This window comes from Ornithorhynchus anatinus, chromosome 9 (genome assembly GCF_004115215.2).
Source record: "Ornithorhynchus anatinus isolate Pmale09 chromosome 9, mOrnAna1.pri.v4, whole genome shotgun sequence".
Classification (NCBI taxonomy): domain Eukaryota; kingdom Metazoa; phylum Chordata; class Mammalia; order Monotremata; family Ornithorhynchidae; genus Ornithorhynchus; species Ornithorhynchus anatinus.
Window position 1 is genome coordinate 6,149,002 of NC_041736.1, and position 17,770 is coordinate 6,166,771.

A 17,770-nucleotide genomic window follows, 5' to 3' on the forward strand; every position below is an offset into this window, starting at 1 on the left:
ATCAAGGGGATGGACATCTCATTAAAACAATAGCAATAAATAGAATCAAGGTGATGTACATCTCATTAACAAAATAAATAAGGTAATAAAAAATATATACAATTGAGCGGACGAGCACAGTGCTGAGGGGAGGGGAAGGGAGGGGGGAGGAGCAGAGGGAAAGGGGGGGAAAAGGGGGCTTAGCTGAGGGGAGGTGAAGCGGGGGTAGAGGGGAAGCAGAGGGAGCAGAGGGAAAAGGGGAAGCTCAGTGTGGGAAGGCCTCTCGGAGGAGGTGAGCTCTAAGTAGAGCTTTGAAGAGGGGAAGAGAATTAGTTGTGAGTCAGGTATGCAGCTATCTAATTTGAGAAAGACAGAGACTTTAATGCATCACGTTGCCTAAAGAGGCAGCTAATACACAAAGATACCCGAGATAAATGTCACTCCCCTTTATAAAAGGACCACCAAATGATGTTCATTTCATCTTTAAGCATAAAAAGAGATTAGACCATTCTAGATTTGTTATTCTAAAGAGAGGAAGACCTGCAGAGTCTTTTTAGTCCAGAGTTCAAACGGTGGTCGAATTCTGTGTCCCCGATCAGCCGGCTGACTTCACATACTCTCCTTTTTATCTTCCTCAAAATAGACAGTCAGAGGCTGCTTCAGGGCACACTTGACAATCTCTACCTCGCCTCCCCCGTTTCTCTCCTTTTGAAAGTAAGTATGAACCAGATCCTCCAAGTCTTCTTCTTCCTCTTGGATGTCTTTCAGACCAGTCAGAAGGATAGTTCTCCTGGAAATCCCTTCAAATACCTGCCAGGAAGGAAAGACAACAGGCATGAGTTCCTCGCTCTCTGGCTCTCTGCACAGAGACAGAGTGGAAGGAGCATAGGGCCGAGAGACGGGAAACATTAGTCTTAATAATAATGATTTTTATTAGGGGCTTACTCTGGGCCAAGAAACGGGGCTAAGCACAGGGATAGATGCGAGAAAATCAGATCAGACCCAGCCTGTCTCACGTGGGACTGGCGGTCTAAGTGGGAGGGAATTTTATTCCCATTTTACAGATGAGGATACTGAGTCTTAGAGAAGTTAAGTGACTTGACCCAAGTCACCCAGTAGGCAAGTGGCAGTGTTGGGACTAGAGCCCAGATATCCTGACTCCCTGTCCTATGCTCTTTCACACTGGCGCCGCTGCTTTAAAGGTCCAACCCCCGCCCCATTTCTGTCCAGCCTGTCCCAGCCTCAGTTGCTGGTGGAGCACACAGGGTGGGGGTAATAATAATAATCATAATAGTAATTATGGTACTTGTCAAGCTCATACTACATGGCAAGCGCTGCTCTAAGCACTAGGGTAGATACAAGTTCATCAGGTCGGACAGAGTAGACCACGTCTCATCTTCGCAGGGCTCCAGATTCCCACGGGGACAGGGAAAGCCTTTCTCTTCCCCCATCTTTCCCTTTCCTCCTTTCCCATTCCTCTCCCCGCTCTAGACTGTCAGCTCCTTGTGGGCAGAAAACTTGCCTACCAACTCTGTCATGCGGGACTCTCCCAAGCACTTTGTACAGAGCTCGGCACGCAATAAGCACTAAATAAATTCCAGTGATTGATTCCCTTCCCTCCCTAGCTCCTTTTCTCTCTACATCCTTTCTTCCTTCTTCACCTGTATTTTCCTTCCCTATCACACAAAGCCCTGCCCCTCAAATACCCTGGCCCCTGAATCAGTGCTCCACCCCCAAGTTCACTCCTCCAACCCCCAAATTGAAAAGGTGGGTCCCCCATTGTATGCCATGTAAACTAAGAACTCCAGTGTTAGCACTCAACTTTCTCCAATAAATCTGTGGCCTTTACAATTTATCACTGCAGTTTGCTTGAGAAAACACAACTTCAATTTTTCTTTCTAATAAAGGAACATTGGAGTTTACTTTTTCTTTCTAATAAAGGAACGTTGGAGTTTTCTATAACTAAGTGGCTTACGGGTGATTTAAACCTTGCCTTAAAAACAGTCACTAGCCACTGCTACTGGACAGAATTAAGTCGCTTTTTATCAGTGACTATTGCCTTTTTACTTCACAATATGGAAAAATTTTAAAAACAAAATGACTTTACCTGAAACTTCTCCAAGTGTGTTTCTGTATATGGAGAAACAGCAACGTCATAGCAGTTTTCATTTGTTTTGAGAGGGTATACTTTATTTCTCAAAATGTTTTCAGCAACTGGAAAGATAAAAGAAAAAAAGGCCAGTTACCTTTGTCTAGAACATTTCATGATGCTGCTTACCCAATTTGTTCTGATTCCCTCATTCCCAGAGGTGATTCATAAAATTATCTCTGCAAGTGATTTTGATTTAGAGGACAAAATAAAAAGTAATAGGGAATTGTCCATAAATTTCTGCTCTACCTACAGAAAATATACACTTACATCATCCCCGTTATTTCATCTCTGCCAAAAAAAAAAACCAACCCTGCCCATGAGAAAGCTTTCCTTCCCCATTCTTCAGTTAGCTACAGCAGGAGATGCTCAAATTAGACATTAGGAAGAACAAGTAATGGGATCCAGGCCACAGAACCACAGGAGACTGTCGAATCGCCTTCTCTGGAAACTGTTAAGCATCCGAAGGAGGAATGCTCGGCCTGAGAGGAAGGACGGATTAGATCCACGTGGAGGACTCTCTTCCAGCCTTGTGATTCCATGGAATCTGCTAAACTTGTCCAAGGAGTACATTCACTGCTCACTACACCCACTTTACACTTAAAAACATTTGCATTCGTGCGGCTGAAAAACGGTCCAAGACCTAACTGGTTTGATCCACGGCCACCCGGCTCGCCTTCTCAACATGGATATTAAGTAGAGACTACTTAATTCGATTAGACTGTAAGCCCGTCATTGGGCAGGGATGGTCTCTATCTGTTGCCGCATTGTATATTCCAAGCGCTTGGTTCAGTGCTCTGCACATAGTAAGCGCTCAATAAATGCTATTGAAGTAGAGAAAGGAAGAGCCCTCCTAAAACCAGCCCCCCATTATTCTTTTAAAGCTGGGCCACGGAACAATTAGCGGACACCAAGAAACCAAGCCAGACATTTTAGTTCCGGGACGGCAGGCGGGGAATTTAGCTAAGGTGTGGAAAGATCAAGTCCTGAGCAAAAGGAGCCACACGGGGAATCCCTTCAGAGGCTGGAGACGTACTAAGCGGAGACACGCTAATGTAATTAAAGTCTTGTCCACATGCCAGGCAACTGCCCGAGTACCTCCTGCCTCCAGGAACGTAATGACAGCAGTTTGGGCCCGGGGATCGTAATCCACGCTTTCGACCTCGCCTCCGCCCTTGTGGGATTTACAGAAGCTCAGTTCTAGTTTGTCTCTCATCTGCTCTCTGGGTAACTCCTCGGGAATGTTGGAAACGTTGATCTTCTTTTGAGAAACCGTTACGTGGACCTGGAAATGAACGAATTTCATTTGCACGAGCCATTCGCCTACCAGCTGCGCTCGGACCATCAGAGAAGACCCGACGCATTTGACAATTCCCGGGAGCTTTGAGCTTGGTTCCCCCTTATTCTTACCCACACTTCCCCACTCTGCATAATTGCCCCGGATCATCATCATCGCCATCCTCAGAAGTACGTACTGAGTGTCTAATGGGTGCGGAGCACTGAGATGAGCACTTGCGTGCAGAGCACCTTAATAAATCCCTACAATGTACTGTATTGAGAGTCTACGGCCTACAGAGCGTAACGAGCTTCTGTGTGCGGAGAGCTGTACTGAGTGCCGGTCAAATGAGGACTGTACTCAATCGGTCGTATCTACTGAGCGATTCCTGCGTGCAGAGCGCTGTACTAAGAGCTTGGAAGAGTACGACAAAAGAATACATACGGGCATATTCCCACAATGAGCTTACAGTCCAGAGGGGCCAATCAAGTACAGAGTCTCTTGTCTTATGCCGTCGAGTCGTGTCCGACCCACAGAGACTCCACGGACACGTCTCTCCCAGAACGCCCCACCTCCATCAGCAATCGTTCTGGTAGTGGATCCATAGAGTTTTCTTGGTAAAAACAGAGAAGTGGATGACCAGTGCCTTCTTCTGTGCCGTAAACTCGAGTCTCCGCCCTCGTCTCTCTCTCATGCCGCTGCTGCCCAGCAGAGGTGACTTGTAGCAGATGGCCTTCCACTCGCTAGCCACTGCCCAAGCTAGGAATGGAATGGTTATACCTCTGCTTGACTCTCCCTCCCGTAGCCACACCTGGTAGAAACTCACCAGGTGCGATCCCGAGAGGGGAACTACAGAGTACCCTACTATATTAAAAGTTCGGGACCTGGTCTCTCCCCTCAAAGTGCTTACGGTCTCCGTGTGACTTCCTTAGAGGAAAGAAACGAGCTCTTTGCTCTTCGGTTACCTGAAAGGTGACACCTCTTTTGAGCGGCACAGGCTTAGCCTCCAGTTCCACCTTTACATCCTCCAAGTTCACGAGATGTTTTCCCTTTTTGATCACATTCTGAGCAACTGAAAGGTAATTTAGAAAGTCTTAAATTTCTCGACGTTAAGAGGGTTGTGGAAAACTTTGATCTCAAAGTCATCTTTTTCTCACGAACGTGTGTTTTCTCCTGTGGGAGGAGAATCTTTGTCCCAAGTTAAGCACTGAGCACCGTCTCTAGAGTAGGAACAATTTTCCTTAAAAAAAGACAAATTTCCCCAGCATTTTGACAATATAAGGATGAGTACAGCTTAAAGATTCCACACTAATTATCCAAACCTCAACCTCCCTACACTCCATCAGATTGTAAACTCCTTAAGGGCAGGGGTTCTGTCAACTAATTCTACTGTGCTCTATTGTACTGTTTAGTCACTAAATACAATCGATTGATTCATTGATCCTTTTTTCCCTTGATGACCAGCACTACTAAGCATGTTGGCAATAGGCGATCTTATAGGATAAAAGGCTGGAAATGAATCATAAAGCGGGTACTACATTTATCCTATAGAATTTCGTTAAATTATACTTCCAATCAACATTACGCCTAGAGTTCATGGACTGTGACCTTCTCACATGGATTACAAGTTTGTTTTTCCTTAATGAAGACGCAGAATAACAAGGAAGTCTAGAAGGCTAGCAGTACTCATGAATTTTACCACATTAGAAATTAGGCCAACTAAATGTAGGATTATTTTTCAGTTATGAATAATCAATCCATCAATCAATCTGCCGATCACTTGTATTAACGGAGCACTTACTGAGTGTGAGACACTCTAATAAGCACTTGGGAGAGTTACATTTCCTGCCCACAATGATTTTACACTCTAGAGGGGTAGACGGACATTAATATAAGCAACTACATTACAGATATGTACAGAAGTGCTGTGGGGCTGAGGGAAGGGTGAATAAAGGGCGAAATCTAAGTGTAAGGGTGATACAGAAGGGAGTGGGAGAAGAGAAAATGAAGGCTTAGTCAGGGAAGGCCTCTTGGAGGAGGTTTAAATAAGGTTTTGAAGGTAGAGAGAGCGATGGTCTAGCTATGATTCTTATCAAAATCTTATGTTCTTACATCTAGTCTTCTTATAAAAATACAACAGGATCAAGAGTTAGTTGTGGGAAGCATATGTGTCTATCAACTGTGTTGTATTGTACTCTACCAAGTGCTTAGTACAGTGATCTGCAAATAGTATGTGTTTAATAAATACCACTGATGATGATGAAGAGTTTGGTTAAAATTGGGGTTGGATTACTAGAGAAGAGTTAGGGATGTTAGATGGCAGATTGTTAACGATGAAGGTAGCTTTGGCCTACCACGTAGTTCCTCCAAACTCTTGTTGTCATGGAGACAGACACAGGGCTGGCTGGACCAATAATCTGCCCCAAAAATGACATGGTTTATGTTCTTATGACTACAAGCATGATATCACACCACCCACAACCAATTTTCTAGGCTCCAGAGAAGATTCACGTCGGCCTCAGGCTCCTTTATGTTTAAGTCCCGAGTAGAACAGTGCTTCCCTTAACAAATGCCATCATTATTATTATTACTAAACAGATTCTGAAAAATGAATCCATCATTTGTTGACTGCTTATTGGGAGCAAAGCACTCTAATAAGCACTTGGGGGAGTACAATATGATAGAGTTGGTAGACATTACCAGCCCACAAGGAGCTTACAGTCTAGAAGGAGTTTACAGTATAGAGAAGAGCTCAGAGTCTAGAGAGGAGCTTATGGTCTAGAAAAGCAGCACAGCCTAGAGGCCAGAGCCCGGGCTTGGGAGTAAGGAGACGTGGGTTCTAATCCCGGCTCCGCCACTTGGCTGCCGTGTGACCTCGGGCAAGTCATTTCGCTTCTCTGGGCCTCAATTACCTCATCTGTAAATGGGGATAAAGTCTGTGACCCCCATGTGGTGCAGGGACTATGTCCAGCCTGATTACCTTGTGTCTACCCTAGTGTTTAAAACTGTTTGGCACATAATAAGCATTTTAAAAATACCATAATTATCATTAATTATTATTACTATTATTAGAGCCATACCTTCTTCCGACTCAAAAGTGATGAGTGCTTGCCCTTCCTCCAGTTCATATGGAATCTGGGCTGTCACTTGGAACAAGCAGGAAATATCTAAAACCCTCTTGTCATCCTCGAAGACCTCAAATGATGTAAACTTCATGTCCTTTTCAGGGATATCCTGTTTAATCTAATCCAACCAATACAAGATATGAATCGTAAATCTCTCCCACTCAGATTTCTATTAGATCATCAGATCCAGCCTCCCACCTCTGCCTCACCACACCTTCTAGTACGTTGAATCCCCAATGTGTTGGATCTCTCGAAGAGTGAGATTTTGTCGGCCTGTCTCGAAAAGCTAAGCTGCTTCCCCATATCCGATCATTCAATTCATTCGTTCATTCAGTCGTATTTACTGAGTGCTTACTGTGTGCAGAGCACTGTACTAAGCGCTTGGAGATTACAACAATAAAGTCATATTCCCTGACTGCGATGAGCTTACAGTCCAGAATGGTAGTGCTCAGCCCCACTTCAAGAGTTGTCTTCTTTAAAATGCCCGAAGGGCATCTCAAGCAAATGTTCAATAATTGGCAATTAGGTGTTCTTAGATTCTTGGCCCTCAACGCCCCTGTTATGGCAAGGCAGGTGAATCCCTAATACTTCCTGGTTTGATCCTAGGTGATTAATCTCCCTCTCAAGATACCAGTCCAGAAGACAGACTCCCTCCCCATCCCACTGGCTACCCTTCCCGTGATGGAGGGAACTGGTCCTGGGCCGATTTTCCAGCCGCCCCATTGGTTCCCTGTGGGCTCTCCAGAAAATGGAGGCGATAGAGAACTCACTGAGACTCTCAGAGATCTCACGGGATAATCTGAGATGTGGTTTATAGATAGATGCCTCTCTCTCTCTCCCCCAACTTTCTCTCTTCTCCTTACCCCTTCCTGCTGCTGTCTCATTTCTTCCTTCCGGTGAGGAACCGGGAATCGTGTTGAGAGAAGGAAGGATGGGAGAGATGCCAAGTCCCCTCCCGGAAAGCTCCAATTTGTCCCCACCGGGGTCAGTGACAAAAAGCCTGCCTCTCCTCGAGGGTTGTGTAATAAGGATGCCCCCTCTCTCTCCACCCATCTTTCCCGGTTCCACGTGGCTGGGCCCCCTGGACTTTATCCTTACTCTTTTTTTTTCCCTCCCATCTTCCCATCCTGCTGTTGTTTCTGTCTCCGCTAATTTCTTTGCTCAGAATTTTCTCTTCCTCTTGGCGTCCAGATATTCTGCTCCTTTAGACTCTGGTTAATTCTGGCTTCTACCTGCTTGGAATTCCCTTCGCCCTTGGTGGTTATTAGTGTTCACAGTATGAATTCTCCTGAGGAAAGACCACTAAACTTAAGGCCTTGAAAAATACAAGAAATAAAAGTCATCCCTGCTTACAGCTTTAGACACACCCCGGTCTCTCCTGCTAGAGTGATAGTTTTGGGTGGGCAGGGAAGACGTTTCGTGCTTCTGTTGTACTTTTTCCAAGTTCTTAGTACACTGCATTATACCAAGTGGGTGCTCAATAAATACTATAATTTTATTACCAGTTCTACAATCATGACTACTAAATTAAGAGAAGCAGCATGGCTTGGTGGCAAGGGCACAGACTTGGTGTCAGAGGACGTGGGTTCTAATCCCAGCTCCGCCACTTGTCCGCCGTGTGACCTTAAGCAACTCACTTAACTTCTCTGTGCCTCAGTTACCTCTTCTGTAAAATGGGGCTTGAGACTGTGAGCCCCACGTGGGACAACCTGATTACCTTGTTATCTACCCCAGCGCTTAGAACAGTGCTCGGCACGTAGAAAGCGCTTAACAAATACCATAATTATTAACTGCTATTAATATTACTAAATCAAAAAGCCAGGAAGAATGAATAATTTCCCTTTATTTCCTATCTACATACTCCTTAGACCTGATCTCCCATTCCTCCTGTAGAACTCCCACTAGCTCCAGTGGGATTTTAGAGCAGGGGAAGATCAACCTTTTGGAAACAGCGGAAACAATCCAAACATTCCAAAGAGAGCAGAGGGTCAGGCGGAAATGGGCAATTATTCAACGTCTCTCAAAAGTTTCCATTTCTTCCAGGTTTCGGAAAATGTTAATCCAGCCAGCGAGACGTGGAATTTAAGTCAAGGGGCCCAACTCTACCTATCTACTCCAGTATACCCTCTTGGAAGTTTTTAGACAACTCCAGAGGTTGAGCACGATGGACCGATTCGGCTAAAGTAGAGGGAGAACTCTAATGGCGTGAAACTGAGATCCAAATGTAGAACTCCACATATTAATCACATCTCCTCCAAGACGCCTTCCCTAAGACTGTGAGCCCGTCACTGGGCAGGGATTGTCTCTATCTGTTGCCGCATTGTACGTTCCAAGCGCTTAGTACAGTGCTCTGCACATAGTAAGCGCTCAATAAATACTATTGAATGAATGATTAAGACTTTATTTGCTCTATTTACCTTCCCTTCTGCGTCACCTGTATACTTGGATCTGTACCTTCTCGGCATGTGATACTCACCCCATTCTCAACCCCCCAGCATTTACGCACACATCCTTTCACTCTGCCATTTCTCCTCTCCGTAATTTATTTTAAGGCCTGTCTCCTCCTCTAGACAGTAAGTCCCCATGGGTGGGCATCATTGGGAAGCAGCATGGCTCAGTGGAAAGAGCCCGGGCTTCGGAGTCAGAGGTCATGGGTTCGACTCCCAGCTCTGCCACTTGTCAGCTGTGTGACTGTGGGCGAGTCACTTCACTTCTCTGTGCCTCAGTTACCTCATCTGGAAAATGGGGATTAACTGTGATTAACGTGGGACGACCTGATTACCCTGTATCTCCCCCAGCGCTTAGAACAGTGTTCTGCACATAGTAAGCGCTTAACAAATACCAATATTATCATTATTATTATTATTACCAACATATCATCTCATATTATATTTTATTACATTACTTAGTACAGTGCTCTGCAAACTGTAAATGTTCAATATACACCACTGACTGATTAAATCTCAGAGTCATTCAGAAATCCCAGTATTCATGAGAACAAAGAATACTGTTCAAGATTGCCGTGTTCCCTCTGGTCTACTGGGGGGAGACAGTGAGAAGCAGCATGGCCTAATGGCTTGGGACTCAAAGGACATGGGTTCTAATCCCGACTCTACCACTGGCCTGCCGTGTGACTTTGGGCAAGTCATTTGCTTTCTCCTTGCCTCAGTTTCCTCATCCGTAAAATGACGATTAAATGTCCATTTTCCATCCTAAGTAGACTGTGAGCCCCATGTGGGACACAGACTGTGTCCAATCTGATTAACTTGTACCTAAGCATTAGAACAGGGCTTGTTACGTAGGAAGCATTTAACAAACATAATAATAATCATAATCATAAAACCAATAAAGCATACCTGAAAATCGACCTTGTTCTTCTGCAAATCAATTTTACCCTTCTGCCATCTGAGCTCTGGTGTGCCTGTTTCATCACTGGCTCTCTGAAAAGTAAACCGAAACCATCGAGCATGGCGGATTCTCCTGAATAAAGTGTGGATGCCAAATCCTCTCGTTTTAAGGTTGTCCGCGTACCTGCTTTTCCTCCTGGTGTGGCCTCTCTTTACATCCTTCTGTTTCCTCCAACAGCTCTGCTAGTTCTTGCTCTGCCTTCTTTTTCTCTTCATATGCAATGTGTTTCTCGAGAAGCAGCTGTGAGTTTTCTCTTTCGGCGATGGCCACTTTTTCCTTAAAAGTTGGCAACCACCTAATTCTCCCCTGACCACCCAAGAGCCCTTAGGGCCCAAACCATTCTGGGACAATGCACATTAGCCTTCCCTTTCCCGGCAGGGGCCACCCAGCTCTGGCCAGGCCCAGCCCCAACCCTGAGGGCACCCAAGCCTGACCCTAAGGCACCATCTCCAACCTTTTGTTTTAAGCCTGAAAAACCCTCATTCTGACTTTGAGGCAGTGCCTCGGGCTAGCAAGACTGGCCCAGGGCCTGAAAGCACTAAACTGGAGGGTAGAGAACAGCTGAAAAGAAAAGAATCCAGAAAGCCACCACAGACACACAGGCTCACACCGGCGGCATGACGCACCCAATAGAAATACTACTACTAATAATAATGATAATGGTATTTGTTAAGCGCTTTCTACGTGCCAAGCACTGTTCTAAGCACCAAAGGATACACCAACAGTCACAAAGACACCCGGAGGAAACAGAAAGGACACACATAAGGAAACACAGAGGAAGATAGACACACGCGCACCTGGACTTGGAGGGACCCATATTCACAAGAAAACCAATCTATGGGGGAGCCCAAACGTAGAGAAAGTAACAAAGACACAAACAAGGACATGAACCCAGAGAGACAAAGGCAGACCTCTCGCCTGCAGGTGGATTCTCTCCTAGTTAAAACACTGAATTTCTACAGAATGTTCACTTGAGGCCTTCAAACTGTTTCCGGGGGGCAAGCGGACTGATTTTTCTTTTTTTCTAGAAGTAAAACTTAGCTCAAAATACCCGCATTCCTTACATACCTGCCACATGGTCAATTCTTCTTGAAGTTTTTTTATTTCAACCGGGTCGTCATCTAACTGCGGGTGATCTTGCAGACACTAGGTAAAAGCCCAAAACCAAAATGCTCACTTGAGCGCAGCTCAGAAATAGTTGGAAATTCATAAAATCCAGGTGTCACCTGCTCAAAAGACTGAGATTACATCAGGAAGGAGAAAAACCATTCATATCATGCAATAATGTTCCTCTAGTGCGGACAATCACCTGTCAGTGGTTAAGAGCATTAATCCTACACTCAATAATCAGTGTATTTGTTGGCTTGCCCTTCATGTTTCCCCTCATCAGCACTGTCCAGTTCAGAGTAAAAGCTCCTAGATAACGGGCAGAGATCCTGTCTTTCTGTTCCGTACAGCCCCACGCATGCTCTTATTAATATCAATTATAATGATAATAATGGTTTTAGTTAAGTGCTTACACTGTTCTAAGTGCTGGGGTAGATACAGGTTAATCAGGTTGGACACAGTCCCTGCCCCACATGGGGCTCACATTCTCATCCCCATTTTACAGAAGAGGTAACTGAGGCACAGAGAAGTGAAGTAACTTGTCCGAGGTCACGAAGTAGATACGTAGCAGAGCCGGGATTAGAACCCAGGTCCTTCTGACTCCCAGGCCCATAGTCTATCCTCTAAGCCACGCTGTTTGCCACTTGTCAGCTGTGCGACTGTGGGCAAGTCACTTAACTTCCCTGTGCCTCAGTTCCCTCATCTGTAAAATGGGGATTAACTGTGAGCCTCACGCGGGACGACCCGATTCCCCTGTATCTCCCCCTGCGCTTAGAACGGTGCTCTGCACATAGTAAGCGCTTAACAAATACCAACGTTATTATTAACATTATTATTTCTCCACTTAAGGAATGCACTTAGGAATAATGATGTTGATGTTTCAGATCAGAAGTGCCTCCCCCCCCCCGATCTCAAGGTCTCTTGATCCTTCCGCTGCCTTGAAAATCAGCCGGGATTGTTAGTCTTTAGTTTAAAACAGACTTCATTTTAATACCTTGTATTTACACCAGAGCTTAGAACGGTGCGTGGCACATACTAAGTGCTTAACAAATTCCATTTTTATTATGTTGTTATTACTACTACTACTAATAATAATCCCAGCTCCGCCACATGTCCGCTCCGTAGCCTTGGGCAACTCACTTCACTTCTCTGGGCCTCGGTCACCTGATCTGTAAAATGGGGATTAAGAGTGTGAGCCCCACGTGGGACAGGGACTGTGTCCAATCTGATTACCTCTCATTTACCCCAGCGCTTAGAACGGTGCTTGGCACAGAGTAAGCACTTAACAAATACCACGGTTATTAGTTACTATTATGCTCTTGCTCTCTCATTTCCTCTTCACCATCAAGACTCGCAACTTTCTGGGGTCATCCCTCACCCCAGATTTCTGGGTGCCGCATCAGCTTCAACAAACACCTCACTCCCAAGCCTCTCGTTTCGCCGTCGGTTTCCTCCTTGTCATTCATTCGATCGTATTTACTGAGCGCTAACTGTGTGCAGAGCACTTGTACTAAGTGCTTGGGAGAGAACCATCCCTCTGGACACAGGTACCTACTTACGTCAAGGTCCGATTTCAGTGACTCTGGGTCTGTGGAATCCATCTGAACCTGGAGAAGGGAAACAGAGAGAAACTGACTTCGTCCCAGTATTTCTCCAGGAGACGTGGCTCTTGGCAACCTTCCATCCTGGAAATCCCATCTAAGGCGTTTTCTGGGAACAAGTTATTTAATGGAACACATCATATCATTTTATGTTTTTGTCCAGCTTGGAAAATGCATTAGGAATGAAGACTAAGAGAGTATTGGAGCACTTCCGTCGCTGAGCACTTATTTTCCCATGTATGTCCACATCAGACCAGCTGCGTTAAGTCCCACCCCCAGCCTTCGCTGGACTGCATTAAAACCCACGCAGCTGATGAGAGGCATTGCGGCCTAATGGATAGAGCCCAGGCCTGGGAGTCAGAAGGACCTCTGTTCCAATCCTGGTACCCCCACTTGTCTGCTGTGTGACCTTGGCTATATCACTTCACTTCTCTGTACTTCAGTTACTTCATCTGTAAACTGGAGATAAATCCTACTCTTTCCTCCTAGATTGGGAACCCCATGTGGGGCAGGGACCGTGTCCGACCTGATTAGCTTGTATCTACCCCAGTGCTCAATAATGACGCCCGGCAATTCAATCAGTCATATTTATTGAGCGCTTACTGCATGCAGACCGTGTACTAAGCGCTTGGGAGAGTACATTCTAACAGAGCTGATAGACACGTTCCCTGTCCACAGTGAGTTTGTCTAGAGGGATGCAGTAAATGTTTAAGAAATACATAAAAAGTGTCTACCAACTGTTATAGTGTAATAATAACAATAATTATGGGGGGTTTTAAGTGCTTACAGTGTGCAAGGCACTGCTCTAAGCCTGGGGTAGATACAAGGCATACGGATCGGACACAGTCCCTGTGGGGACTCCCCATTTTAAAGATGAGGTCACTGAGGCCCAGAGGAGTGAAATGACTAGCCCAAGGTCACACAGCAGACACGTGGCAGAGCCAGGATGAGAACCCACGACCTCTGACTCCCAAGCCCAGGCTCTTGCCACTAGGACATGCTGCTTCCCACTGAGTGCACTCGCAAGTGCTTAGTTCTGCGCTCTGTAAGTCCTCAATAAATACTATTAATTAATTGATTGATTACGGTACATTACACTGACTGAAGCTTCCAAGCCAGCAAGGGTGTCTCTGCTTCTCCTTCCCTTCTTCCCTCTTCAAATCAGCACTTCCCCCAGCCCTGTCCTATAGCACCAGCCTTTTTAATCACGCCTTTAACCCCTGCATCACTGCTTGGAGCAGGAAGAAGCTTGCACCCATTAAATTCTGTTTCAACTGCTCACATAAGGTGGCTAATTTGGCAATTTGAATCTCCTGTTATTGCTCATTCTAATACCTCCTTATTGTTCTGGTTGTCTGCCCTCTCGAGTTTGGGGTTATCAACCCCTTGTATTATTGATCAGCAGCAACTGGGTTTAATCCAGCACTTCTCACAGTGCTCGGCCCCTAATAAAGACTAATAGATACCATAAATAAACGGGTTCCCCCCTTCTTTTATGCTTCTAGTTTCTGAAAACCGAACTCAGGGCCTCAGGATTCACTAGTAAACTTAATGTCCAGCCCCGGGCTCGCCCCAAGCTCAACCAAGGAAGATCAGGACTTTTCTTTCCACCCTCCTCTCTGATCTCTCCTTCCTACCTCGGAGCCTCCGGTGGCCTCCAGCTCTGCCTTCACTCCCCCTTACTGCTGGCCCGACCCCGACCCCTGGATTCTGACGGGTTTGGGGGCTTAGAGGCAGCAGGTTTCAGGATCTTCAAACCAAACTGTGGGACTTTCAGGGGGAGCCTCTTTCAGTTTCGTTTCGTTTGGAGGCTGAATCCACGCCCTCAGCTGGCCTAGGAGGAGGGGCAGGAGGGCATTCATTCATTCAGTGGCATTTATTGAGTGCTAACTGTGTGCAGAGCACTGTACTAAGCGCTTGGGAAAGTACAATAGAGTAATAAAGAGAGACAATCCCTACCCACAGTGACCTCCGAGTCTAGAAGGCTTTTGGGGCGAGGATGCTGGCACAGGGATGGGGACAGAGATGCGGGCGTGGGATAATACTAATTGTGTTATCTGTTAAAACACTATGTGCCAGGCACTGTACTAAGCGTTGGGGTGGATGCAAGCAAATCAGGTTGGACAAGGTCCCTGTCCCATCGATTAGACTGTAAGCCCGCCAATGGGCAGGGACTGTCTCTATCTGTTACCGATTTGTACGTTCCGAGCGCTTAGTACAGTGCTCTGCACATGGTAAGCGCTCAATAAATACTATTGAATGACTGAATGAATGTGGGGCTCACAGCCTCCATCCCCATTTTACAGATGAGGTAACTGAGTCACAGCAAACTGAAATGGCTTGCCCGAAGGCACACAGCGGACAAGCGGGGGAGCCGGGATTAGAACCCATGACCTTCTGACTCCCAGGCCCGGGGTCTATCCACTACGCTACGCTGCTTCTCAAGGATTGTGGACTGTGGACAAGGGATTGTGTCCGATATGATTATATGGTATCTACCCCAGCGCTTGGCACAATATAGTTAAATAAATAAACCCAGAACGGGGCAGTAGATCCCGCTTCTAAATCCTAGTCTGCTAGGCGACCGTGGCTAAATTTGCTGAACCTCCCTGGCCTCAGTTTCCTCACCTGTAAAATGGGGATCAGGATCCGTATCTGATCTCGCCATCTTGAATCTATCCCAGCGTTCAACACAATGCTTGGCCCATAGTAAGTTCTCAATAAATGTCATAATTAAATTAGATCTTTTCCAAGTGTCGTTGCTTTGCTTCAACACCGCTCTGATTGCTTTTATCACTAAGATCGTTCGATTCCTTTGTGCAACGAGCTGTTTCTACGAAGGTTTAATGAAGGATCAAAAATTCCCCACAGATTGAAAATGAAGTTTTGCATATCTGACTTTTCCCTAGAAGACCATCTCCATGGAATTTCTGACAGTTCACAAGACAAGTCCGGGAAGAAAGGAGAGGACACTTCATTGCGGGCCTTTTGAAATCTCTCCAAAAAATCTGGAAAAAATGAGAAAGCTTGTTGACTTTGCTCCCTCTAGTCCCACTTAGGCAACTTTCTCAGATTTGTTTTGTTTGTTTCATGGTGATGATAGTAAATAAATGCTTCGCTAGGTGTGAACTTTTTACTGTGAATATAAAAGCTGCTGGTTTATTTCAAGCGCAGCAGTCTCTGGAGTTTCACCCACAGATCCAACTCTTAGCTCTTGCTCCCCAATTCACTTATTTCAAAAAAACCGTCAGTAGGACCAGCTAGCCCAGGTGCTACTTTAGAAAATTGTTAGAATTGAAATGGGGGTGACTGGGGGAAGAGAGGAAATGGGGAGGGAGAGAGAGGTGACGGAAAAGGGGTGGGAAGAGGAGAGATGGAATAAGAAGCGGTAAGAAGTGGGGGAGTGAATGAGAGATGGGAGGGTGAGGGAAGCAGCATGGTGTAGTGGATAGAGCACAGATCTGGGAGTCAGAAGGTCACGGGGAAGCACCTACTGAGAGCATTCACTCATTCAATAGTATTGATTGAGCACTTACTATGTGCAGAGCACTGTACTAAGCGCTTGGAATGTACAAACCGGTAACAGACAGAGACGGTCCCTGCCCTTTGACGGGCTTTGACGCGGGAGACGGACAGACAGGAACTGTACGAAACGCTGTCAGCTGCGTGACCTTGACCAAGCCGCTTAACTTCCCCTTGCCTCAGTTACCTCATCTGTAAAATGGGGACTGAGACTCTCAACCCCACCTGGGACAGGGACTGTGTCCAACTTCATTTGCTTGTATCCATCCCAGTGCTTAGTACAGTGGCCGGCACATGGTAAGCGCTTAACAGATGCCATTATTATCATTAGCAGGAAATCAGCGGAGTAGGAGGGAGCTGATTGAATGGGTTAAAGCCAGTGGGTAAGGCCTTTCGGTTTGATGCGGATGTGGATGGGCAACCCACTAGACGTCGTTGAGAAGTGGGGAGATGTGGATTGAATTTTTTTTTAGAAAATTCAGTGAAGTAAAGACTGAAGTGAAGAGAGAGAGGCAACGGGGAAGTCAGCGAGTACTCAGTAAATAACGACTGACTGAAGTGCTCGGATTAGCACAGTACCGCTACTGTTTGGATGGAGAGGAGAGGGCGGATGTTAACGATGTGGTGAAGGTAAACTGACAGGATCTGGTGACAGGTTGAATACTTGGTTTGAAAGAGAAAAATGCGACAAGGATGAGTGAAAAACGAGTAAGAAGCAGCTTGGCCTACTGGATAGAGCCCAGGCCTGGGAGTCAGAAGGACCTGGGTTCTAATCCCGCTCCACCACTTGTCTGCTGCGTGACCTTGGGCAAATCACTTCATTTCTTTGTGCCTGAGTTACCTCATCTGTAAAATGGGGATTAAGACTGTGAGCCCCATGTGGATCTTTATCTAACCTGATTTGTTTGTATCTACTAGAGTACAGTGTCTGGCACATGGTGAGTGCTTAACAAGTACCAATAAAAAAAGGATAATGCCAAGGTTATGGGCTCGTGCGATAGGTTGGAGAGTGGTATTGTCTACAGTGATGGGAAATTCAGGGGAAGACAGGATTTGGGTGGGAAGAGGAGAAATTCTGTTTTGGACATGTTAAGTATGAGGTGTTGGCGGTGGTATTTATTGAGTGCTTATGATGCGCAGAACACTGTACTAAGCGCTTGGGAGAGTACAATACAACAGAATTAGCATACACTTTCCCAGCCCGTAACAAGTTTACAGTCAGGAGAAAACGTGAGACGGCAGAGAAGGAGAGGTAGATTTAGAAATTATCCATCTAGAGATGGTAATTGAAGCTGTGGAAGTGAATGAGTTCTCTAAGGGGGGAGAGGTGTTGACTGAGCCTTATGGGACTCCCACAGTTAGAAGATGGGAGGCAGAGGAAGAGACCAGGAAAGAGACCGAGAACGAGTGGCCAGAGAGACAGGAGAACCGGGAGAGGAATTATCGTGAAGACGCACAAACACCCTGATTTGTCCGTGAGGGAAATGAGCTCTCTGGCATCAGCTGAATCCCAGAACAGGAGATTTTTCAAAAAGGGCCCACGAGGGTCCAACAGCACAAACGTAGTGTGTCTCACAGCTCTCCGGTAGGCAAGAAGTGTCAA

The 17,770-nt window shown here is 45.9% G+C and overlaps 1 protein-coding gene across 1 annotated transcript; it reads right to left on the reverse strand.

Moving 5' to 3' along the window:
* Nucleotides 1-336: 336 nt before the first annotated feature.
* NMI (N-myc and STAT interactor) lies at nucleotides 337-13,786 on the reverse strand. The gene is made up of 10 exons (XM_007671129.3): nucleotides 13,742-13,786; nucleotides 12,604-12,651; nucleotides 11,006-11,083; nucleotides 10,061-10,213; nucleotides 9,886-9,969; nucleotides 6,485-6,647; nucleotides 4,370-4,476; nucleotides 3,227-3,413; nucleotides 2,087-2,193; nucleotides 337-789 (listed from the first exon to the last, which is right to left on the reverse strand). Exons 2-10 carry the CDS (start codon nucleotides 12,643-12,645, stop codon nucleotides 589-591), a joined length of 1,122 nt encoding a protein of 373 aa, XP_007669319.1. The 5' UTR covers nucleotides 12,646-12,651; nucleotides 13,742-13,786; the 3' UTR covers nucleotides 337-588.
* Between the last annotated feature and the right edge of the window lie 3,984 nt (nucleotides 13,787-17,770).

Coding starts and splice junctions, on each gene's coding strand:
- NMI (XM_007671129.3), bottom strand. CDS start 12,645: ATGGATTCCACAGACCCAGAGTCACTGAAATCGGACCTTGAC. Junction 10,214..11,005: donor AAGAATTGACCATGTGGCAG/GTATGTAAGGAA, acceptor CCAACTTTTAAG/GAAAAAGTGGCCATCGCCGA. Junction 4,477..6,484: donor CACTTTTGAGTCGGAAGAAG/GTATGGCTCTAA, acceptor ATTACCTTTCAG/TTGCTCAGAATGTGATCAAA.